Source organism: Diabrotica undecimpunctata, chromosome 1 (assembly GCF_040954645.1).
Source record: "Diabrotica undecimpunctata isolate CICGRU chromosome 1, icDiaUnde3, whole genome shotgun sequence".
In the NCBI taxonomy this organism is placed as follows: Eukaryota; Metazoa; Arthropoda; class Insecta; order Coleoptera; family Chrysomelidae; genus Diabrotica; species Diabrotica undecimpunctata.
In genome coordinates, this window is record NC_092803.1 from 4137415 (window position 1) to 4164382 (window position 26968).

The 26968-nt window shown below is 34.1% G+C and overlaps 1 protein-coding gene across 3 annotated transcripts in view; it reads left to right on the top strand.

The window, feature by feature from the left end:
* LOC140444348 (vascular endothelial growth factor receptor 1-like) overlaps positions 1-26968 on the top strand; it is a 154658-nt gene that overhangs the window by 98365 nt on the left and 29325 nt on the right. For 2 of the 3 annotated variants that reach the window (XM_072536098.1, XM_072536103.1), the window contains exons 11-21: positions 3679-3820; positions 4097-4273; positions 9278-9427; positions 13377-13501; positions 15100-15262; positions 17019-17125; positions 17971-18121; positions 19489-19713; positions 20740-20908; positions 23501-23646; positions 26389-26549. In XM_072536098.1, coding sequence (XP_072392199.1) covers positions 3679-3820; positions 4097-4273; positions 9278-9427; positions 13377-13501; positions 15100-15262; positions 17019-17125; positions 17971-18121; positions 19489-19713; positions 20740-20908; positions 23501-23646; positions 26389-26549 — 1716 coding nt within the window. The remainder of the gene's footprint in view (positions 1-3678; positions 3821-4096; positions 4274-9277; positions 9428-13376; positions 13502-15099; positions 15263-17018; positions 17126-17970; positions 18122-19488; positions 19714-20739; positions 20909-23500; positions 23647-26388; positions 26550-26968) is intronic. The other variant, XM_072536108.1, reaches the window with a different exon arrangement.

Sequence of the window (26968 nt, forward strand, 5' to 3'; positions counted from 1 at the left end):
TACAAATATATACATGAATAAAATATTTATAAGTACACATTTATAAAAAGTATCATTGCATTTTAGTGCTTCAAATAGTACCTAAAGCTATTGATACAGAAGTTTCAGACCATACCTATATTTGAACCATAATTAGTTCTGTGGTAAGGTACATGAAAATGTGAATTCTGGCGCAGTGAATGGGGAGGAATATGAAAAAAAAACTAGCTGAAGCAATTCAGGAGATTTTTTATTTTATGAACAAGCTTAAAAATAAAGATTGAAAGGTAAATCTTCTGGTAAGAGAATGCAGATTCAAGAAATTGATCATACCAGAATAAGACTATCGTCTACACAATTTACAAGAACAGTAGATACTTGTAGACAAGTCAGTATAAATCTAATCGACATAAAAAATGTTTTTTAATACAATTATAACATAATCAGTGTAAATTAGTAGAAGTTGAACCACCAGACAGGAAACCATGCTGACCAGTATGAAGCTGATTCTTCAAATTTACTGTCAAAAAATCAATCAGTAAAGCCTCGAAAATTTTAGGAATAGCAGAAAGAATTATACTGGAATGATAATTAGAAATTAATGATTTAAGGATAAAATCAATAAATAAATTGTCATGGAAAGTGAGCCTCATGAGAGATTTATTAAAAATAAGCCATAGGGGCCTACATCAAAAGAATGTACAATTTCTTAAAAATAAGTTGGGATATTCCGTCTGAACCAAGACCTTTATTGGTAATAAAATACTGTAAGCATGCTAGAATGTCACAAATTTTAATAGTTAAAGAGTGAATATGGCTGTGACTAATATACGGTCTTTGACTACGCTTGTCTAGACAGGTGAAAGAATGAATCCACTAAAGAAATTGGCAAAACCGTTAAAAATTACTATGGCTCACTAAAAACAGAATTATTCAATTTCCCTTATCCCTTCCCATTCTAATTTCCCTTACAATTGTGTGGTCGGCAATTAAAAGCAGACAAGTCAATTTTTGAGTTTTAAAGTTGAAATCATAAGGATGAAAGAGAATAATACTTAATATAGAAATTTGTCTGTTTTATTTCAGCAGTAGATAAATTTTTAGGTATATATTTTTAATAAATAAAAATGTCTCAAAAATTGACTGTCTCTTTCTGTTCACCAACCACACAATTTCCCCATTACAAAATTAATCATATTTTCTAATGCAACATTTTTATTTCAGCAGCTGTCGTCTCTTTCTTCTTCTTTTTCTTGGGCCACTCCTATCGGAGATTGGAAATCATCAAGGCTATCCTGACCTTGTTTACAGCTGACCTAAAGAGTTCATTAGTGGTACAGCTAAACCACTCTCTCAAATTACGCAACCATGACATTCTTCTATGGCCTGGATTCCGTTTTCCTTCTATTTTTCCTTGCATTATATTTTGAAGTAATGCGTATTTATGTCCTCTCATCAGGTGACCCAAATATTTGAGTTTTCTTCGTTTGATCGTTGACTAAATTTCTGGGTCTTTTCCTATCCTTCGCGTTACTTCAAAGTTTGTGATTCTTTTAACCCAACTTATCTATAGCATTCGACGGTAGCACCACATCTCGAAACTTTCAATATTTTTTATGTTGTTGTGTTTGAGAGGCCAGACCTCTACACCGTATAATAGCGTGTTAAATACATAGCCCCTTAGCATCTTTAATCGTAGAGGGATGCTTATATCTCTGTTGCAGAAGAATTTCCTCATCTTTATGAAAGTGGCCCTGCAATTTCGATACGTCTTTTTATTTTATTATTGTAATCTCCAGTTTCGTTTATTGCAGTACCCAAGTATTTGTAACTTAATACTTTTTCAATTTGAATGCCGTTTATACTAATATGTGTTGGTTGTGTCATGTTCTTACTGAAGACCACATACTTGGTTTTTTGATTTTGATACTTATGCCATAATGGTTGCTGGAAATATTTATATTTGTAAGTAATCGTTGTAATTCTTCTACTGTTCTTGCAACTAGTACAGTGTCGTGTGCATATCGAATATTATTTACAACCTCTCCATTGATTACGATTCCTTCCTTTGCTTGCAAAAGGGTGTCCTGGCAGATGCTTTCACTATAAACATTAAATAGCAGCGGTGACAAAATGCATCCCTGTCGTACTCCTCTACGTATTTCTATTGCTTGTGATATCTCATTTTCTATTTTGATGTTAGCTTTCTGATTCCAATATAGATTGAGAATTATTCGCAGATCTTTATTATCTATGTCCTTTCTTTCAAGAATGTCTCTTAGCTTATCATGGCGTACTCTGTCAAATCGGTTTTTCAAAATCGATAAAACATGCATGTACCTCCTGATTAACGTCTAGGCATCTTTGTGTAAGAACATTCAAACCGAAGAGAGCTTCTCGAGTACCTAGTCCCTTTCTGAACCCCACCTGTGTATCACTAATATCTGAATCCAACTTTTGATAAACTCGGCTGTGGATGACTTTTAGAAGTATCTTTAGATCTCTTCAGATATTTCATTATTAAGTTTCAATTTCCTTCCCCATAGCAGCGCTGATTTTGGTGTTTTTCCAATTACTATCTAAAAACAAAATTAATGTACATTCATAAATTGAACAAACTAATGTCAGATCTAATTCATTATACTTTGCTTATTGTGAATAAATCATCATTCAAAAACGTAAAATTAAACACCTGGATTTCAATTGCTGGTATTTCAAATCATTGGTATTTATTTCTAATGACCAAATGAGCAGTAATTAAGTACACTTTGACACTTACAAAATAGAAATAACAGAGTATAAATAAAATATACGTGCAACAACAAACCTTCATTTCATATCTCTAGCTGTAGTTCTTAAAGCAATCTCATAGCTAGACCTGAACATTTGTAGAGTTGATACATTTTGTCATCTAAATTACATATAAGACACAGTTAACGATATGCTTCATCGGCTGTATGTGACCACTTATGCTATGGTGTAAATTCTTAAATGTATTTTAAATTTATTTATGTTTACAAGTTACAAACCTTTTAAAATCATAGCTATATGTGTGTCTTCAAAAATTTTATATTGCTTTTTCCCTAGCCAACTATATTTTCCTTAAATTTTATTGAGGATCAGCTTCGTAAGGCTTCTTCTAAAAAATTCATTCAAGGGACTCCTCACCAATTTGGAAAGCGCATTATCTTAAAATATAAATCAACATGTAACAGTAATCTTAAGTCTTAACAGTTAGCTTAAACTATCTAATAACAAAACAGCCTCTGTTACAAGATCAATCAAACATTCATTTGCAAATTTTGGTTGCTCATAACCATGGTAAATGCCTATTAAACCTACAATTTTTGGATTTATAAACAAATTACACAAACTAGGATAGAACTGACTACTAGAACTCTTTTTTAGTGGAATTTCATCAAAATTTACACAAATTTCCATAACATTGTTTTTTTGCGAAGATAAAAACACCGTTAAAATTTGAATCATATTGATCAGAGTATTTTTTCGTACGTCCAGTACGTCCGTTAAACGTCCAGGGACATCAGGACCAAAACTGGACGTTCAGAGGACGTCGTGTGTTACTAGGGTGAATTGTCAAATTTCAAGCAAGTTGGTTAATTGAAAATACTCTTTCATCTTTGTCTTTTTTCCCAATTTTTAAGATATTTTCTAATTTTCTGATTTCTTAAATTTCAGATTGAGGGCAAAATTATATCGACGGAGGGTGTAAAGGTAACTTCCGAAATTGTCGTCAATCCAAAAGAAAATGGACTTGCCAAATGTATAGCAGAAAATTCTGTCGGCTTGGAGGCAGATGTTATTGGATACTTTGTGACGGGTTAGTATTAATATTTAATTTATTAAATTAGAAATAAGAAAATGCAAATTATAATATGTTACTTATTTTCGATATAACTGTTCATATTTAGCTATTCTCGGTTCATACTCATAATTATATAGTTGTAACCAATCCTAAGTATTCAATTGTTTTTTTCTGCTGCTTTGTTTTTATGTTTGTCCTATCGTACATTCTTTCTAGTCTTAGTCTAGAAACATGACAAAATAATTTAAATGGCACAAAGTTAGATTTCCCCAAATATTATTTTATTTACAGACATACCTGATGGGTTTGCAATCACCGGATTTGATGATACCGTTATAGTTGACGAACAACAGCATAAAGCTATATATGCGTTTGGCGAGAAGATTCATGTAGTGTGTTCAGCAACTTTATCCAACTACAGTGAAGTTAGTTGGAATCTAAATAGACGACCTATACACCCAACAGCAAGTAAGTATTATTACTTTCTATTTAAAAATCAAAAAACGCTTAGATATTTTCGTTCTATTACGTGTTCCTATATCTTCCATACCTAGGCACTTTTATAAATGAAGACAACGATAGCTCAGCAGAAATCAAAATAAGAATAGAAAAAGCCAGATCCATATTCACTAAAATGAAGAGAGTGTTCTGCGGAAGAGATTTGAGCCTTGAAATGAAACTTCGCCTGATGAGATGTTACGTACTTTCTGTGCTGTTCTACGGAATGGAGTCATGGACGTTGAAAAAGATTGATACCAAAAAATTAGAGGCATTTGAACTGTGGATGTATCGCAGAATCCTGAGAATATCATGGACCGAGAGAGTCACAAATGTCGAGGTCTTGAGAAGAATGAATAAAGAAAAGGAAGTCATATTTACGATCAAAAAACGAAAACTGCAATACTTGGGACACATTACAAGAGGCGAAAGATATGACCTGCTTCGAATAATTATGCAAGGGAAAATAGCAGGAAAAAGGTCCATAGGAAGAAGACGAAACTCCTGGCTAAAGAATCTACGGGAATGGTATAGCTGTAGCAGCAACGAATTGTTTCGGTCAGCAGTTTCGAAAATACGTATAGCCCTGATGATCGCCAACCTTCGGAACGAAGATGGCACTTGAAGAAGAAGAAGAATATCTTCCATAATAAAAAATAGTTGTCTGATCTTCTTCAGGTAATTCATATTTTATGAAGCTATTCCAATAGATTTTTATCAAAAAATTTGAACTAGTTTAGGGGCTCACTAGAACTAATATTACATTGATTCTACTGCTATTAACTTTTTAAATACCCATTTAAAAAATACTGTTTTAATTTCGCCAATGGCGATTTTATTTTATTTATTTATTTTTTATTTTTTTTTATCAGACCATCTCGCTCTGATATTAAAAAGCGATTGTGTTCTGTTGATAATTGTTAATAAATACGACCTTCTTTCTTATACATGAATCCATCTTCTTTTGGGGATAATTCTTCTTCACCACTCAAGTTTCAAATCAATTTGTAAATATCACACGAAAAGTTTTTTTTAGTTTTTACTGACTCATTGACCTTCCAGAAATCTTTTCAAATCCAAACAAATTGAAACTTTAACATTCTGGTCTAAAGATTTTTCAAAAAGACAAACGATGTCAATTACAAGAAAAAAACCTTATATTACTATCCCGGCATGGTAAGTATTTGGTCTAAAGATAAAGAAAAGACAATAACATTTACCATGGAAAAGGAATATAATAACACACTACTTTTCCTGGATGTTTTAATCTCTAAGAACGATACTGGATATGAAACTCAGATGGATAGAAAACCAATACACACCAACAGATATCTAAATTGCAAATCAAATCACATCATAATTAAAAAGGGAATCATTAAATCCTTACACGATAGAGCCAAAATTGCTTGTTCTAACGAAAATTAGTTTTTAAGAGAAAAAAGATTGTTACTATATGTTTTAATAATATCCTTTATCGTTTATAAATAAGAAACTTTCAACAATCGACCGAATGGAATAGAACAAGTTAGAACGAGATGCTACAGCATACACAAGGAATAATACAATAAAAATAACAATATCATACATAAAAGGATCATCAGAAAAACTTAAACCGATAAGAAATAAATTTATTATTTCAACACCATTTAAAACAACAAACACAATGAGATCTATTTTATATAAAACTAAACCTAACAATGAACAAGACAGAACAAAGAACTATATCTATAAAATACCTTGTGAATGCGATCATTTTTATTCAGGTGAAACATCAGGGCCATTAAATGTTAGAGTAAGTAAACATCATTCGTACCGGGAGATCCTGCCTTGATAATATATTTATCCTACGACAAATAATTGAAAAGCGTGTCGAAAGAAGTAGAGAGACCCATTTGGTATTTATAGACCTTGAGAAAGCATATGATAGTGTCCCGTTAAAGAAAATGTTTGAGGTCCTCGAAAGGTCCGGATTGGATTCGACGTATATCCGAGCGATATATAAATTGTACGAAAATGCAGTTAGTTGTGTAAAAATTGGAACCAGAACTTCAAATGAATTTAAAGTCACTAAAGGCTCAAAGCAAGGATACTGTTTGTCACCGACACTCTTTAAAATATACGTCCAAGAAGCATTGAGGAATTGGAGAAATAAATGTAGATTTATGGGCATCGAAGTGGGACAAGAAACTCTGTAAACATTGTTATTTGCAGATGATCAGGTGGTGGTTGCAACCGATGAGGAAGATATAAATTATATGAATCGAAAATTATTTGAGGAATATGCCAAAATTTCGGCCCAGTATCAGGCTACGTCGGTTTCATCTTTGTTGGCGAGCCACAAATCTTCGAGGGTACATCGATGAAGACAGTTTCTGCATGTGAGAAGATGTTCCATATTCTGTGTTTCTCCACAGTCACAGTTCACATCATCTTTGTCTATTTTTCCCCATTTTGCCATGTTTCATTTTACTGGAGCGACCCCCGTTCTTATCCTATTCCCAGTTTTCTAGGAACTGGCCGGTCCATTAAACCTAAGGAAGAGGAAATTCTTAGGCGGTTTATCCTGCACTATTTCAAGGAAGCTTTTCCTGGATTTTACTCGCTTTCGTGGTGTTTGAGCTTTGTATAGGGCATGCCGCTCGTCCACTTTCTGTTTAATTTTTTTTAGGTGCTCTGCAACGCCTGAGTTCTGAGTCTGAGAGAGTTCTGCAAAACCCGCTGTTTTATACATAGATTTGAGAGTGATGTTGGTTTCATGCACCCCGTTACTATCCTGCATGTCCCATTTAACGCAGTATCAACTTGTTTGGTTAGGGCAGATCTGCCCCAAACGAAGCACGCATATTCAGCAGTTGAGAAACACAGTGTCTGTGCCGTTGTTCTTAAAACGCCAGACGTGCACCCCATTTACTTCCCGTTGGCTTTTTGAGTATACTGTTCCTAGTTGTTACTTTCCCTCTCGGTTTTATGCAATGTTGTCTGCAGATGAGGCTCCGGTCCAGAGTTACTTTAAGATATATAGGTTGGTTTGTATGTTCTAATGTATTACCATTCCACTTTGGAGCTTTTGCTTAGCTTTCTCTGCGCGAAGGTGGAAAACGCAGACTTGAGTTTTAGAGGGATTGGGTCTCAGGGAATTCTGCAGGTAGTACGCTGTTGTTGTATTTAAGGCAGTTTCGAGTTTCTCCTTCACTTCTTAAAAACTATTTCCTTGATCACATATTGCAAGATCCTCAGCATAGAGGAAGTGCTTGGTTTCGGTAGGTGTAGGTTGGTCGTTTGTGTATATATTGAAGAACATTGGTGCTAAAATACTTCCCTGTAAGAAGCCGTTTTTTGCGAAGCAATGTTTTGTACCTTACTGTCTCATAGGTTCAAAGGTGTCAAATCTACAAAAGCAGCCCCTGTTATAAGTTTTTCTTCAAAGCCCTCTTCAATGTGTTCTGTTAGTGCGAGGTCTTGACCAAGATTTGCTGGGCCTGAATCCTCTTTGTTGTGGGATGAGGTGTTTATCGACATTTTATTCTATTCTGGCGAGTATGAATCTCTCGTATAGTTTAAAAAAGTGACACAACAGCTAATTAGGTACGTAGCTACTAGGATTTTCTGGGTTCTTTTCTGATTTTAACAAGGTTATTACTTTGGATTTCCTCCATGATTTTGGAATTTCTCAGGCTTTGCAGCATGTGTTATAAAGTTGCATGATCCAGTTTTTTGCTCCTTCGCCCAGATACTTTGTTCACTGCAAATATCATCCACACCTGCAGCTTTCCCGTTTTTTAACCTGTTCATACTGTCGTGGAGTTCTTTTGGTGCAAAAGGAGTTCCTACGTGGTTTGTCTCTGAATCCAATCTTCTTCTAGTGTTTGGGTCCTTATATCGGTTCATAGTTCTTCCATTCATCAGGAGTTGATCAGCAAATTGGTTTGCTGTAATCTTGCAAGGTGGTTTATATTCTTTTGGATCACCGCTAAGTTTTTTACGAGGTTTGATGCTATTTTGCTACTATGTGTCATGACCATTTTTTAATCCACTTTTCCTGTCTGGCTTGACTAGCTGTTGGAGTAGAACTGCTCCGCAGTCAACCGTTTTTTGGCTCAAAGAGTTAGTGGAATAGAGAGTTTCCTATGTTCTCATTAGTCCTTTGGACTCCCTGGACATCCCCGGAACATAGTGTTGTCTACATCCTCTGGGGATAGCTTTTCTAGACACGTTTTTGAGCACTTCTACAAATTTTTCGTAGTTCTCTACTTTTGTATCTGTATAATAGTCCCAGAGTAATCTGTGATTGGAGGTTAGTTGGGGTTGAAAATATAAAAGGCTGGTTTGGAGGCTTGTATACCGACTCTATTGTGGATTTTCCGATCTCAGTGATCATTCTCTCTATATCATGTACGTTTGTTGTTCACACAGATGAGACTATTTTTTGAGTTCTCCCAAATATCGCGCTCCCATGCATATTGTGTGGTATCTCCGCAATCAGTTTCATACCGTAGTCTTTCGGACTCGCTGCAGTTCGGTCTCTGTGGGGATTCTGGATGCACAATACCTCACATTTCGTGTTCTTGCAGAATTCTGATAAGATGTCTTGTTTGGCTGTAGTGATGCCCTTGATATTTACGCTCGCTACTCTCAGTGTTGGCTCTGAGAAAAACTGTTGTGGCTTGATGTTTGCCATCTGATTTGGTTTGGTCCGGTGTTGGAAAGATTAGTTGTCTACTAGTAGACGTTTCCAGGGGACGTCGTCAATAATGTTTATTTTGTAGTTGATGTGGCACTATTGATCTCGTGGAAGCTCCTTTTTTGTCCCCCTCTGTCCTAAAGATACAAATGCCTGTAATTAATTTTCTAGAGGGATCAATAATATACGCTAAAATGATTCAATGCCTGTATTTTATATCTAAAGCGCATATTTTATATATATTTTTTTATTCATCATACGATAACGAACTTAATATTTTCAAATTTTTCTAGGACTGAAGTTATCCAAAAAAACAAGCGAATATTCTAGTAGTTTAATATTGGAGATTAATAACAGCAATAAAGGCGACACAGGGACTTATAACTGTGTAGCACGAACCCATAAAGGAACTAAAAGCAAAGATATTCAAATTCTAATTGTGGGTAAGTACAATTTTTATACTGTAAATACATAGGAAAATAATTAAACTATTTAATTTTGCATTGCATACGCCACTTTTGAAAATTTAGCACTTTTTAGGTGAAATTTTTAATAAATTTGACACCTTATACAGTTAATTATTCATTCTAAAAGGGTTTTGATGCAATTTATGAATTTTTTTATTGTTTGTGATGTATAGCGTGAGTCAAAAATTTTTTTGTCTAATAAAAATTGCCTTTAACCCTTTCGTAACGGGAAACTGATATATCTGCGAAATCATAACGAGTCCGATACCCGGGAGACGTATAAGTCCGCAGGGACAGAGGATGCACTTCGAGATGGAAAACGTATTAATCAGCGCATGGATAACTTGACTGTGATTATTCACGTAACAGAGCACCAGCAAAATATCAATAGTGGGGATTGCAAGCATCGATTCTTACTAGCTCCGATACGGGTCGATACTTGTTGATTTTGCGTCAGTGAAGTCATAATGATGCTGAATCAGAGAAGAGCTACGGGTGGGAAAATATTTGCAAACCGACTTGCAGTGATAGTGAGAAAAACCATGACAGTTCAGAAAGTGACACCGAACTCGTTGTTCCTGATATTCCACAACTCAAAAGACGAAAAACAAAACAAAAAGAATCGGATCCTTTCGAGTGACAAGAAAAAAATATTGCTCCTAAAATACATAATTTTTCAAACGATGCCTCTGGATGTTGTATTGAAGCATTGTCGGACGCTCCATTTGTCCTACAAGTGTTTGAAGCCTTTTTTACAGAAGAGATAATGGAAAAAGTCGTTGAAAAAAACCAATATATTCGGTGATAATGCCAATTCTGGAATGCCTGGCCCTTCTCATATGAAAAACTGGCAAAACACAAATATTGATGAGGTGTACGTTTTTATTGCCGTATCTTTGCTCATGCCACAACTAAAAAAACAGAGACTGCGTGATTATTGGACCAAAGATGCTTTACTAGAAACACCAACATTTCAACAGTGTATGCCTCGAGATAGATATTTTCAGTTATTGAGAAATATCCACTTTTCGGATATCAATAACTGTAACTTAAATGACCGTCTTGTGAAAATTTGAAGCATAAGTGACTATTTCAGGAATATTTTCAAGAAAAACTTCTATCCATTTGAAAATATTTTCATAGATGAAAGCCTTATGTTATTCAAAGGACGTATCTCGTTTCGCCAGTATCTTCCGAAAAAAGGCATCGTTTTGGAAATAAGTTTTTTGTTGCCCTTCATTATGAAACCGGTTATATATTAGATTTCTTAATATATACCGGAGCGGACACAGATATAACTCAGTATTCTGAGAATCTTGGTATATCTGGAAACATCGTTATGACACTGACCTAGTCATATTGGAATAATGGCCTCAAAATTTACATGGACAACTGGTACAGCAGTCCATTACTGGCTGAAGGTTTATTCGAAACAAAGACTAATTGTTGCGGAACTGTAAAGCAGAATCGAAAACATATGCCAAAATTTAAAAATAAAAAAAGGTTCTATACAATACTTTTCTACTGACAAATTTTTGGCACTCAAATGAAAAGATAAAAGAGACGTTGTAATGTTGACAACCATGCATGAAGCTAATATATCTAAAACCAAAAATAGCAGAAATAGCAAAAAGTTGAAAAACCTGAATGTATTATCGCGTACAATATGAATATGGGTGGAGTCGATAGAACAGACATGCTCCTAAGTTCTAGTGCTCCTAAGTGAAATGGCACAAAAAGGTCTTTTTTCATATACTTGACCTGGTTGTACTGAATTCTCATGCTATTTACAAAGTCAAAACTGGGAAAAACATTCCTCTATTGGATTTCCAGAGGGATTTGGTGAAACAAATGTTACAAAAATATAAACAAAGTTCTTCTCCACTGTCACGAAGTAACAGACCGAATGCTGGTGATCATCCATTACGATTGGTAGAAAGACATTTTCCTACGCTGTATCCGTTACGAGAAAACAGGCGACCTTTGTCAAAAAGATGTGTCGTTTGTGCCAAACGCAAAATTAGAAAAGACACTAGGTACTTGTGTCAAAAATGTAATGTGCCTTTGTGTGTAGTAAGTTGTTTTGAACGATATCGTAAAATTTTAAAATTTTGAGTTCTGTATTGTTGAATTTGTTTCAAAATTAGAATTAATGTTTTTTTGTGCACATTTTTTTTGGTTATTTTGCTTCTTTATGAATTTTAATTTCAAATAAAAATGATTTTTTTAGTAACTAACTTGTTTCTTTTTTTAATAACGCCAATACGAACAGAAAAATAAATAAAAATGAATATATGTAATTACCACCATAATTACTGATTGTGACCGGGAAGCGGATTAATCAGCAACTGTTGACTTTGCCGCCCGTACTGGGAAACTACTACGTTTTACCTGATGCCAACTCGAAAGGGTTAAAACAACGTTTTTTTAATTCTCCTAAAATATTGATTATACGGTAAAACCTGTGTCAAGGGCCAGCTGTCAAACGCTGTCTCCTGTACTAACGGCAAAATTTCCAAAACCGACGCGGCCAAATAATCTCAAATTTTCAGAGCACATTTAATAGAAATTTACCTTGTTATATACCTGTTAACATCAGCCAAAATATTTTTTGTCCATTTCTTGATGGAAATACTCAATACTATTACATATTTAAATAGGTATCTACCTATAGCGTGTTTCAGACATGCAATGCAGTGTACGAAGAATATGAGCATGCAAACTAAATGAAAATTTTCTTGGCAACATTGCCGCTCATCTTGACAGCAATCGTACAAACAACATACAAACAGAGATTTTCAACAATTGTATCTCAAAACTAGATTTTTAGTATATATTAGAAGGAATGGAATTTTAGTTTTTACATGGGTAGTAAACAACTTGCTAGATTGTTTGTTGTGCGATAGTGAAGTTAAGTTTGACAAACGCTGTAGAAAGTCGATTTTAATTGAAGGCTACAATATCGTCTAATTAGGCTTAAAAGTTTGTGGAGCTCGTAGTCTTTCGTTTTGTCCTCCTACATGCAGGATGTAAATATGGCTTTGTTAATGAATCAGAACTGAGTTTTCTGACAAAGAAAAACACTTAAGATTACCTTGACAAAATGGATGGTCAACTCTTTGAAAATTGTTTCAAACATAACCTAATTTCTAATTTGCCGGAAAAACAGTTGTGGTGATGGATAATGGTCATTATCGTAGCAGGAAATTGGAGAAACTTCCTAACACTGCCTATAAATAAAAAAGAAATAAAAACATGGCTTCTATCGGAAGATATATTTTTTGAAGAAAATTATTTAAAAACAGAACTGTTGAAAGTTGTCAATAGTTATAGGGCAAATCACGATCGATTGAAAATTAAACATATTGCACAACAACACAATTTGAGTTGAAAGTGAATTGAACGAAAAAAAATTAATCAGTACTAACTGTCAGAATATTATTAATTGTTTGATGATTGCTGAGAAAAAAGCAAATGAAAGTATTAGACAGATACCTGTTAACTGCTGTTTAATACAAAAGGAGGATTTATTTATAATAATTCACAAAATGGGCAAAATATAGCAAACTTGCTTGCAATATACAACCCCACTGATTCTAACGTTTGAAACGCAGTATAGAAAGGGATGAAATAACCTGCATAATTAAGGTTGATGTTTCTGATACATAGGTACATATTTCCTTTGATTATTAAACTATCCATATAACTATCTATATCCTTTATGTATTTGTGGACTGCAAACACGACAACAGCGACCATATTTATATAACGGCCAATAGTTATTTTACTTTTAGTGGCAGTTATTGACAGGCTTGACTGTATATGATTCATTAATTGACGACGAAAGAAAAATTCATAAATAGGCGTAATAGCCATTTACAAAACAAATAATGAACTAAATAGTTACTCTAAATTTATTTTTTAGATCCTGTCAATGCTAAAATTACTGATACAAATATGGAGGGAGAGATGAAGCAAGATTTCCCTAACCCCGTTATGATGCACTGCTCAGTCACAGGTGTACCAAAACCCAAAATCAATTGGTATAAAGTAAGTATAATGTTTATTTCTCAAGTCTCTCGATGCCTCTAACATTATCTACAAGCTCAATCCCAACTCAGTTGGCCCAAGTCACATTTTTCAAAAATTTGTGTTTAAAGAGCTAAGATAAGAACCCTACAATTTTATTTATTTTAATTTGTGTAAGATTTTCTGCCACCCTAAAAAGTAGTTATCGATTTGGTATACAGTATTGTTAAAATCAATGTCAATAATTTCTATTAAAAAATCCATTAATTACAGTGCGCCTCTGGTGAAATAAAAAAAACAAAAGCTCTATGAATTACAGTAACTGACTAAAGCCGGACTCAAACGACTCGTGTACCAGGTGAATAATCGTCACTTGCGTACACTTGCCATGTCGTGTGAGTGGGTTACTCGTACAATTATTTGTCACTCGTTGGTTTTCCATCTATTTTCAGTAAAAATGAGCCGAGTCAAAGGACTCACGATTATTCGTACACTTGCGAACTACATCCTTGCCTATACTTGCAGACGCGTTCAAACGAAATGTATAAATAATTGGCAGTTACTGCGACTACTCATTTAGTTTTCAAAGACCAAAGGAGCGTACAGAAGTTTTATTTGTGTGTGTGTGTGTGTGTTTTTAAATTAAAATGGAGTGGACAAATGACGTTGTGTTGCAGTTTATTGATTTTTATAAAAATGAGCTGCTCATTTGGATGACCAAACATAAAGAACATATAAACCGTAATGCAGTTAATGATGCTTGGAAAAAATACAAGAAAACATATCTGCCCAGTGCACTATAAATGAACCGAAGAAAAAAAAAGAGATTCGCTAATGGCCACATGGCCTAAAGGTTTTCGTTTAAGATCCTGCAACAAAAAAGATTTATATATTTTTTTAGTTTCTTTATCTACAATGCCATCTTAGTTAATTTTAAATATAGTTACTTATTTGTTTCGACTTCTGTTTAATGATACCATCCACCATATTATTATTTTTACTTTAATTAAATAAGCTGAACTCATCACAGCAAAAGCCGCAGATGCAACAACGAGATTTTTCGGACGACCTCTATCCATATTGACTGTCACGACACTGATTCATTTGTCAAGGTTTTTAAGAATACTTGTGTATACTTGCCATGTCTGTTCACGCTCGTGTACTTGCAAGCGCCCTGCTTGCCATCGCAATCTCAAAGTTCGTATACTTGTAAAGTAGGCAAATAATCGTGTATTTAACACGTAAGTACACGAGTCCTTTGAGTCCGATTAATTTCTTCAAAAAACTTCGCAAAACAGTATTTTACTGAACACTCCCAATAAAATTTAAAAATATATAACTACCATTCTGAACCATATACTTGATATTATGTGTTTATAGTACTTGTGTACAGGTAAAAAGTTATATTTTTTCTTAACTACTGTAATTTTTTTCTTCTACTTAAATTTATTATAATTTTACGCCCCCGGCACCATAATCCCAGTCTCCATAGTAGTTAACACTGCCTCTAGTATCCTTCAATACAGTATACCTACCAATCTATAATCCGGAAAAACTCTTTTTATATTTATAAAAAAACTTTTTTGACAACATTTTAAATCGTTTTTAACTGTATTTAGGACAATGTGATTTTCGTACCAAATGATCCTCGAATAGTGTTCGAGGAAGAAAGGCAGACTCTTAGATTTAATGAAACTAAAATCACAGATGCTGGTCAATACAAATGCGAAGCTGTATACAAAGGAATAAAAGATTCTAGAGAAGTAAAGCTGGTGTTTTCAAGTAAGTTCATTTAATAATAGTGTTTTATAATAATTGCCTGTACCGCCAAATTTAGATACCATTAATTTGTCTATAATTGTATGTACGGTTGTTTTCTAATTTAATGGTATAGCCATTCCGAAACATAATCTTCTGAATTTCTTCAATGCCTCATATAGGTAGATTTTAAGAAATGTTGGAGATTGACTGCTGCCTTGTCTTAGCCTCTTATTTACCCTAAAATTCTCGGAGAACTGCTTGTTAATCTTAATGTTTTTTATCGAAGATCATTGTAGACTTAGTGTATTGGTTTCAGAAGTATAATATAATAGATGAACTTCCCAGTACTTGCAATGTTCTACATAGACGTGCTGTCTCATATAAAGTTTTTTTAAGTCCACAAATAATAGATAAGTTGACCTATCCTAGCTATTCTTTTTTCGTTAAGTTAGGTTAAAGTGTGGATATGGACAATGTAAGATCGTCTTACTTGAAATCCTGCTTGCTGTTCTATCTCAAGTGGTACATATTTGTTTTCGATTAGGGTTTATATAACTTTTCCGTATAATCTACTAAGAGAGTTGGAAATTAAGATGCAGCAGTAGTTCTTGCAGTCTGCCTTATCCTCGATTTTATGGATTGATTCCTTTCTTCTTTTCAGCTTTGAAGATTATTATCCATAGAATCTTTTATTTTTTGCTTAGCGTTTTTGCTCATCTGTAACCTCCCTCTGTTTAGTACGTAGTCTTTTAATATTCCAGGTGCCAAAATTAATAATCCTTTTTCGTTTGCCAAGTTGTCTTCTATCAAGTCCATCTGTTATCTTCTCTTTGCTAGGAATTTAAGCTAACAGCTCTTTTGGAGAGCAGGGGTGCTGGCGCTACATCTTAACCCCCAAATTGGAGTATCAGGGACCCTTCTGTTCGGGTTACCATACCTTATCCGATTTGTTCCAGTTTTATAGCGCCGAAAACTCGTCATTATCTCCTCTTGTTAGCTACATAGCGTACACTCATTGCACGCCCCGCATTATCCAGAGGTAACGAACATAAACGTAGAAGTAAAATTTGCTGGAATATTGTGTTCAAAGAATTACGGACATTTTTCAAAGTTTTAGCATAGCAAACATCTCCATGCCTTTGAGATGTATATATACAGACGAATGTTGAGGATTCCATGGGTACAAAGAGTTACTAATGTTGAGGTACTTCGTCGCATGTGTAAACAAAAAGAATTACTAAGAATAATCAAAGAGAGGAAAATGCAATACTTGGGTCATGTGCTGAGAGGAGAGGCGAAAGATATGAATTACTTCAAGTTATACTGGAAGGAAAAGTACAGGGCAAAAGATCAGTAGGAAGACGCCAGAACTCGTGGCTGAAAGACCTGAGGAGATGGTTCGACCGCTCATCCGCAGAGATCTTTCGCGCAGCAGTTTCCAAAACTACAATTGCCATTTGGATCGCCAACCTTCGAAAGGAGACGGCGCAATGAGAAGAAGAAGAAAGATCTCCGTAGTATTTGCTATTTCTAAGACCAAAACTCCAACTCTTTGACCATCACGTACCATAGTGCTGTTACTAATATAAAATCCCTTTGTGCAGCAGTTGTCATATAAACATTAATACCCATGTTAAATAGTAATATACTCACTTGTTCGACTTTCAGTAGTGTAAAAAATTCGACTTAAAAAGGTTACGATCTATTGGTAGGAACACGTTTAAAATAATTATTAGATTAGCAGATTATGGCTAATAATACACTTACGTCTTTTTAGATGCTCCTGGACCAAGACAAGATTGGCTCATTTATATCATACTGTTACTTTTCTTAGCTTTAATTTGCGTAGGAATATTTCTTTTATTGAAAGTTAGGAAGGAAAGGGTAAGTACATTTTATGTTATCAATAAAAATTGGATTGACTATTTTTATTATACAGTGTAAAAAAATATTTAGATATACTGTAATGGTTTTATAATTGTCTAATTTATTAAGTTTTTATTATTTAATATATACATACTTATTTATTAACACTAAAAAACTAGAACGCAACTATTTAATTTATTTTAAGACTAAAGCTAACAAGTTTCGTGTCTTATATACATATCCAATCGCCCTGGAACTTCATTAAAGCCGGCTCTGGATCCCAGTAGAAACTTCGATCTATTCCATGAGCTTCTCGAAGTCACACTATGCGTCATAGCTGAATTCGAAGGGGTACCCACGGTTAGTAGACTTATAGTAAGTCTACGAACCGTGGCTCGTGCCGTTAGTAAATACCGACTTAATTCTCGAACTCTGGTCAGGGCCGGCTTTACAATACCTTTATCTTTTAGAAACAAATTTATGTCACTTGTTTTATAGAAGGCAACGTTCTGTATATCAAAAGCCATGAATATTCCTTTTTTCTCATTTAAAGTTTGTTCTTAGTTTACAATATATGCCTTGTTTTGTTTCGGGACTTATTAGGAAGTGTGACTCATGTCAAAGACGTACTTATAGAGAAAAAGACAGTATTTATAAGCGCACTTCATATTTCACAAAGTGACGAGAAACCCAGTTTTGGTTATGTACTCTACACCAGACTACTTAAAAGCTGTTTTTTCTCTCGAAAAATTTTTTCTTCGTATACATTATGAAAGATAAGTTATTTATGATAGATCAAGTACTTAATTAGAGTATTTTAATTTTTTTACTTTTATTTAACTAATTATAATAATATTTTGTAGAAATTAAAGCAAGAAATGAAGCTTCTGGGTCTTGCTAATTTCGAGAAAGGTGCTGTTGAAAATATAAACCCCGAACTTGGTATTGACGACCAGGCGGAACTGTTACCCTATGATCGAAAATGGGAATTTCCAATAGAACAACTAAAACTGGGTAAGTGAAATACAAATAACTAAAAACTGACAGTATTTATGTAGGTATTCTGGATGTATCCTATTTCCAGTCTTCTGCTTGGTTGCTACATAGGAACTGGTATGATTTTCATTTTTTTTGTCTAGAACAGTTCAGAATACAGTTTTACGCATAAAAATTATTCTTTTTCTTCTTCTTCTTCTTTTTTCATGTAGGCAAGTTGTCGTTCCATCGTTTAAGTCGTCTTCCTATTGGACAACTGTCTCTTTCCATCTTTACTACTCTATTTGATGTTATTCGGCATATATGATCGCTCCATTCTACTCCTCTATTTCTTATCCAGTTCTTGATGTTCTCCACCTTGCATCTACGTCGTATATCTGTACTTATATCTCTGTCTCATAGTGCCTAACCTCAATTTTTCTAATTGTTTTCATCTCTGCTGTTTCTAACATCCTTTGTCCTCTCTGTCAGGTCGTGTTTAATTCGCGCATGTCATTACTGGTCTGATGACTGTTTTTTAAATTTTGCCAATTTCATTTCTTTTCCAATATTTTTATTTTTCCATATTTTTTCATTCATGCAGCCTGCGGCTCTATTTGCTCTATTCGCTTAATCTTCCACTTCCGTTTTGAGCTTTCCGCAGCTAGATAATGCGATGACTAAATATTTAAACTCCTTGTTTTATTATCTGCCCTTCCAGCATCAATTTGAATGTTAGTAAATTTGATGTTATAACGATGCATTTTGACTTTTTTGGGGAAACTAAAATGTTAAATTTTCTGGCGGTTATATTAAATTGGTGCAGCATACGTTATAAATCCTCTACACTCTGAGAGAGTAGTATTGCGTCGTCTGCATAGCAGATTATTTTAAGTTGTTTTTCTCCCATTTGATATCCTTTTTAGTTTTTACTTTTTTTATTATTTCATCTATAATCAAGTTGAACAATAAAGGACTCAGGGAATCTTCCTATCATATCCCATCGCTAGCGTCAATAGGGTCAGTTAGTTCTTCTTCTACTTTTACTTTTATTGTGTTGTTTTGGTAGATATTTTCGATCGTTTTGGTTATTGCTAGATGTATCCCTCTTGTGTACAATAAGTGGACAACATCCTTTAATTTGACCCGATCTTAAGGTCCACAAAATATAGATATACCGGTTTATTTTATTCCAATGACTTCTCTTGCACTTATCTAACCCTATTATAAAAATAGCGTCGGTGCATGTAGAGGGTGATTGGCAAGGTAAGCATACCAACAAATCAATCGTCAAAATTAATACGGCTCAAAGAAATATTGTACAGCCTTGAATTTAAATTTGGTAAAAAATTGTTGAAAAATTTATATTATATTTATTAGAGAGATGTTCTGATTATATTTTTTAGGAAAGCAGTTGGGTTCAGGAGCATTTGGTGTGGTTCTTAAAGGAGAAGCTAAGTGTATCGTGGAAGGAGAACCCGTGACAACAGTGGCTGTGAAGATGGTTAAGAAGAATGCGGATAACACGTACATAAAGGCTCTAGCATCAGAGTTGAAAATCATGGCACATCTGGGAAAGCATCTCAACGTCGTGAATTTACTTGGTGCTTGTACCAAAAATGTTGCCAAAAGTAAGAGTGTAAAAATTTAAGAGATTATTTTTATTTAAAAAAGTTAGTTGCCTCTTTTCTTGATTTACACAAGAAGGTGCTTAAATTAACGGAATCAATTTTAAAGACTTCGTGGTCATGGTTTTCAAGGTCGTGTTGCTCTTCCTTCTTTTAGCGATATTATGCCTGCTCTTATTTCTCCCACTAGCAAAGGTGGTCCTGTTTCCGCAGGTATTGGGGACTGGTTCTCCCTCTCATCAAAAAATAAATTTCGTATGTAATTTTTCCAGGTATTATCAATACTCTCTTTGTCCACGATTACCTCTCCGTTATCATTAACAAGTTTACTTACTCTTCTGTTTTTACATTTGCCTGTAATTTCTCTTACCTTTTTATGCATGTTGAATTCGTCGTATTTACTTTGTAGAATTTAGATTTCTTGGCATTTTTTCTCCAGTTCTTTCTGTTTGGCTTCTCCGATCTTTCTCTGTAAATTGAAAATGAATTTTAGTTTTGTGGTTTGCTTCGGAAGCAGTTTATGTCTATTTAGTACTCTTTCCATTGCTATTAAGCACACGCTATTTCCAGGAGTAAGATAATTTAATCCTTGATTTCAATTCTATTCTTAAAACTATTTCTTCTCACAAACTGTCGAGACTTTCCTAAAATGCCAATAGGAATAGAAGAATAGACAAATCTGTAAATAGTGTCATCATCATCAGCGTCATCATCAGCCATTTTGTGTTCACTGCTGAACATAGTCCTCCCGTAAATAATTCTATTGCATCCGATCTTAAGCACCCTAAATCCAGTTGTGAAACTATGTGTCTGAGCGATATATTCAACTCCATTGTCCTCTGTGCCACTTGTATCTTATGGATGACTTTTCTTAATAGTCTTAATTCTTAATACTCAATTCTCAATAGTCGGTGTAAATGAATTTGAAAAATAAAACAGGCGCTTGATTGTATAGAAAAATAAATAACATTTTTGAGAGAAAAGATCTTTTTCATTAAATAATTTTCATTACAAAATATTTTTTTTCAGGAGAACTTTTGGTTATTGTCGAATATTGTCGGTTTGGCAATTTGCAGAATTACCTCTTGCGCCACAGGGAACATTTTATTAACCAGATAGATCCCCACACGGGTAAAGTAAATTATATGATAGGTCATGAGCTTCTGGACCGGACCTATTCGATATCCAGCAATAGAAGGTACGTATAACAAGAATTTATTGTATTTTAATTTTCCATTGTTTCCTTTTTATCTTTTTATATTTAATCATTAAAAGAGCTTTTTAAATGTTGCATTTGACCTAGTCCTTTAATCCATAACCGGTGAGGTGCAATTTCAGTTACACTGAGCGTGATGTGAAGTCTCGCGGACTTCTTTTTAAAAAATAAAAAAAAAAAATAGTTCATTACTAGTTTTATCATCAGTAGTAGTTTTAGCATCAATAATTTTATTTTATAATAAGTTCCGAAATTTCTCCTTATTATAACAAGCCTCCACAATTTCATCAATTAAAGAAAAAGTGTTTTTTTTTTGCGAAGTTTAGAATGTATATGAAGTTTAAAGGAATACTAGTTATTAATTTTTATGCAAAAAATAAACAAATTTATTCAGTAATAAAATTCTGACAACAGGTGAACTACACTAACTTTAAACAACAATTATTTTCGTTATGATTATTTTGAAGCACATTTTGTGCATATTTTCTTACTGTATAATAAACGTATAGGCTTTTTAGAATAATAGCATAAGTAAAATGTCTTTCTATAGTCGGTTCGCTATATTTACGCGGGTTTCGGATTAACAAAATTATGCTAATGACTCATTGATAACCAGTTGCAGTAAACGACTTCCCAGAAAATTAGGTAAAAACTGCATTAATGGTCATATTTTAAAATACATTAAAATAACATTAGGGTAGGTATAAATTTGTTACAATATTGCAGTTGAATTTATTCTTTGCCAATGTTGACATTGTATGTTTGGTGGAAATATTTAAAAATGCCTAGACGTGTGTTAGATGTAGATAGTCTAATTTGTAGTGTACTTAAGTATTTTACGGATGAAAAAGAAAATGGCGGTCCTTTAAAATCGGTAATGTCTGTTCAACAATGCGTATGTGATGCTCTAGGAATTAGTGAAACCAAACTAAGAGGAGTATTACAAAATCGCAATAATGAACGGCCGAAGAAAGATCACCGAAAAACTCGCCTATCATTGAAAACGAAAGATATTAAAGATGGAAAAAAATTTGAAATTCGTGATACCATTTATCGAATGCGAGCCAACAAGGAACATGTGACCTTAAATACAATTCTCTCGGAATTAAAAGATAGAAAATTTGACGAAATTGGCAGAACAAGTCTATGGCAAGTGATACATAATTTGGGTTTCAAATTTCAAAAGGAGGATAACAAAAAAGCCCTTTGTGAAAGAAGTTCTGTTGTGCATAAAAGAATTAACTTTCTAAGAAAATATTCTAAATTAAAAGAAGAAAGGGCATAAATTTAGACAAAACATGGATATTTTCTAGGGGTGCAACCAAGAGAATATGGCAAGATGATAACGTAAAGTCTATCAAACATACTGATGGAGAAGGGAAGCGACACATAATTTTACATGTTTTATAGAAGGTGCTGATTTAATATTTTCATCAAAATCAAAATCAAGTGACTATCACGATAATATGAACACAGAAATGTTTGTAAAATGGTTACATGAAAAACTTCTCCCGTGAGCCCAGCGTAATTATTTTAGACAATGCACCTTACCATTCTGAAGTATTAAACAAAAGTCCAACGAATTCTTGGACTGTTAATAAAATTAAAGAATTGTTGACAAAGGAACATATACCATTTACACAACATATTTTAAAATCAGAATTATTACGCTTGGCAAATATCCACGCAAAAACAAAAACCTTTATTGTGGATCAGATTATTGAGTCACGGTCATCAAGTTTTACGTCTGTCACCGTATCATTGCCATTTTAATCCCATCGAATATATATGGGGAATAGCAAAACAATATTATGACAACCATATTGGGCCTAACGGTTATAGCGACGACGCAGTTCGGGAAACTTGGCGAAAGGCACTTTCAATTGTAACTCCAGAAGTGTGGTGCAACTGTATATTCAAGTGCGAGAAACTAATAGAAGATTGGTGGACTCGTGAAAATAAAATAAACGAAATAAGTCCAATCATAATAACAATTAATGGTGATGACAGTGATGATAATGACGATTATGATATTTTTTTGATTTTGATATTCTTCCCTCCTGAAAGAAGAAAGAGAGGACGACCACGGAGAAGTTGGCGCAACGATATTGATGAAGCAATGGCGGCAAGAGACTTAGAAGAGGCAACTGCATATGACAGAAAAAGATGGAAATTGGGGGCGGAGAAGCGGCGACAGCCGTAATAAATCCGTTATTATATATTTATATATGATATTTTTGATGATAATGACTGATTTTCATTTTTGTTGGCAAGTTAAATTTTTTTATTTTTCATTAGAAATTCTCTCCATGGAACAAATATACATAGACCATATTTTTTGTGTGAAGTGTAATATAAAATTAATATTAGGTTTATATTAGCCACATTAGACTCCATTATTGAAGTAATTCTTCTTATTATACTGTCAATTATATAAAAGATTTTCCATTATTATTTAATTAAAAAAAGTTATGGATTATTTTTCATTTCATTTCTACAGTTTTTCCATTATTTCTGCAAATGCTTCGCTTTTATTTTTTTTAGCTCTTTATTTTTTTTTGCTTGTTTTTTTAGTCAAGTTCAGTCTCCCCTTATGAGATATGCTACACTTGCATTTTCTGATTCTACCAACAGTGCCGGGTTACCACCTCAAAATACGATGGGTGACTACAGAGCTCACGCTGCATCCGGAGCCACTGATATGACTACTGTTACTCAAGGTAAGTGTAAATATTACAATATAAACACTGAATTCAACGAGAATATGAAACTAAAATTGTTATATTACTTGATTTAAAAAATAACTACTTATAATGAAAATTTAACCTAAGTATATCTCGACCATTTTCTTAATAATTTTGAAATTAGTATAATATGCAAATACTTATTAAAAAAATAATCAAAAGTAAATCAAAATATTAAATGTAAACAACTGATGAATCTAAAGCACTAGGTATAGTATGAATTTCGGAACGTAAGAAACAAAATATGCTTTTGGAGTGAATCCGAAAATTGATGATTTCTCTAAATGGTTCTTGTTTGGTAGAAATTCCGAGGAACAAATCTCTTATTTTTTTCACTGTGCCTACAAGAGTTAGTAAATTTGCCAGTAATTCATGTGCAAGAGCAAGATCAGTGAAATAGTTATCGCAAGTCACATTCCCCTTGGAATTATAATAAGGCTCAACGCGTTGCTTTACAACTTGAGATGTAAGACCTTTGGCTACTGTATTTCCGTTTTTTCCTGTATATGGTATTCCACCTTAAGGGTAATATGTTTTCGAGTCACAGACCCACCATATTTTCATACCATACTTCTCTGGCTTTAAAGGCATATACTGCTGGAAAGGACACCTACCTCGATACGGAACAAGTTGATCATCTACCGTTATATTTTTTCCTTATAAATAGCATTTCTAAAAAGTTTTGGTTGACTTGATTCCACACATCGCGCATTGCTGCTAATTTGTCGTTCCTTTTTCGTTCGGACCTCGTGTCCTTATCAAATCGAACAAATCTTAGCAAATTTTTGAATCGTTTTAACTCCATGGTAGCTTTAAATATAGTAGGTCCATAAAACTTACTCCAAAGTATATCTACATTATAGATGTTCACACTCAGGTGCTCTGCAGTTAGTAGTAGTCCAGTATAGGTATATAGCTCTGTAGAGTCGCAATATTTTCAGTTCTCTATCTCCAGGACTTTTTCGGATTCTTTGTTTGTACACTTCACTATTTCGTTCACAATTTTTTCGACCACAAACAAACAAAAGGAATCAACAGGATCATCTACACTTTGACCAGGGGCTAACATTACTTTTTCTAAAGTAATATTAGCTGTAATGGTAGTGTACTTTTGATTGTAGTTGACTTTTCTAGTTAATTCCATCCTGAGTTTCAAAAATTACACACTCTGAAATCTGGGAACTTGTAGCAACACATTCTTCTTCATTATTACTCAATACTACTTGCTGATCATCCTTAGTTTTAAAAATTACACACTCTGAAATCTGGGAACTTGTAGCAACACATTCTTCTTCATTATTACTCAATACTACTTGTTGATCATCCTTTTAATTTCAGAGTCACTTTCAATGCCACCTTTTTTTTTCTTTATAGAATGGGGACCTGGAATCTTCAAAAGACATCTCAGTCCAGGACGACGCCTAACTAACTTTAGTGCAGGATTCGTTCCTCGTACTCCCGGCGATAGTTCCCGAGGTACTTTAAAATGCCCTCTCGTCGCAACGCCTACCTGCTAAGCCAGACCCTCCTCTGTCATCTAGCGATCCGAAAGCGGAATGGCCGCTGTAAGGCCGGCATCACTTTCGAAGCACTACCTTTATTCATTCATTCTCCATTCATACACATCCACACTCTATTCATCAGCAAGAAGGCTCTCTGTCTCGTTCCAGGTAGTGCGTAGAAGATACTCATTGCTCCTAGTTTGGCATCATTCTCAGATGAGCATTTCCTCCTTCCCCACAGTCTGACTCACGCATTCTAACTCATACAGTGTGACCCACTTTTGTAGCTTTACTTTTCAGGAGATTCTTCATCATCGGAATCCCATAATATATTAGCAATATCTTGCAGTTCTGCAGCTGATAATGGTTTTCGGGACATTTTATTCGCACTATCTACTTTCACTGTAATTTAATATAATTTTAGGAGATAAGTTGTCGACACCAACATCGATATCAAACATTTTATAGCAGATGCATTATTTATTTCAAAATATCTATAGGTACCTACCTAACAATATTATTGCATTCCAATAATGATTATCAGTTTTTAAAATTCATTTAGAATAGATATAACACATATTGTAATCATTTCTTTAACGTTCACATCAAAGAGATGTTTACATTGTTTATTACACGTTTGGACTTTATTATTGGATTTCCGGAATCATAATCGTTTATATAATCCACAAAAACATTACCTGACTGCTAGATTAACTTCTGTAACAAAGATTTATACTTTAGGTGTAAATACAAATAGAGTCCGACGGGCTCGTGTTGCCCCTTTACGTGACAAAATCCTTTCGACACAATAATTTCAAAAATGATAATAAATATTTTGAATAGCTCATGACTATGTTGAAGGAAACATACTTCTAAACAAATTGTTTTTTATCAGTTTATGATAAAAGAATTGGCGTCTCAGGCCCGTTGGACCCACTTTGCCCGGATAAGGGTTAATTCCTTTTGAGCAAAATTCAAGTATAACTTGACAATCGATTACAGGTTACAGCAAATTATGGCTATTGAACAAATTAATGCTGTGTGTTCACAGTTCCAGGCATTTTTAGTTTTACTATTTGACGCCATATATTGGTTTTTGCACGTGCCAAATTCTATTTATTTTTACTCATATACAGTTAAGATACTATGGTTATGTAATATTTACAAAATAATAAATTTAATTTAATAAATAAACAAATAATATATATTTTTAAAGGTGATGACAGCGTCGTGCTTAGCAATAACAGCGTCCAACCAGAATGGCGCTCGAATTATAAGGGCGACTATAAGGACAATATACATCCGATCAGCACCAAAGATCTCATTGCTTATGCTTTCCAAGTCGCCAGGGGAATGGAGTATCTGGCTTCGAGAAAAGTAAGTCACCGTTTAATTTACGAGTAGATTTTATAATACTTAATTATCAATCAAAGCTTTAAATTTTAATCATTTAATGATTTTTTAGAGTTCACTGCACATTTTGCACATTTCGAATTTTTTTCTTTACCTACTATATTATTTAACACTCGCTGAAATTGTCTAATCAAATAGGATTGAAAACATAACACGGGGGCTCAGTCAGCAAAAAAAACAATAACTCGACCTTGGTACTACGACTAAAAATTGAGAATACGGGCTCATAAAAAACGGAACGAAGCGGGCCAGCGAGCAGTAAGAGCGCGGCGCCTGAGAGTGCCCCACGCGAGAGACGCGGCGATCGGGGCGCGCTGTTGTAACTCGACGGGGTGGTGTGACGTATAGGTGCCGGTATCTGGAAATTCGAAAGTTCGTGATAG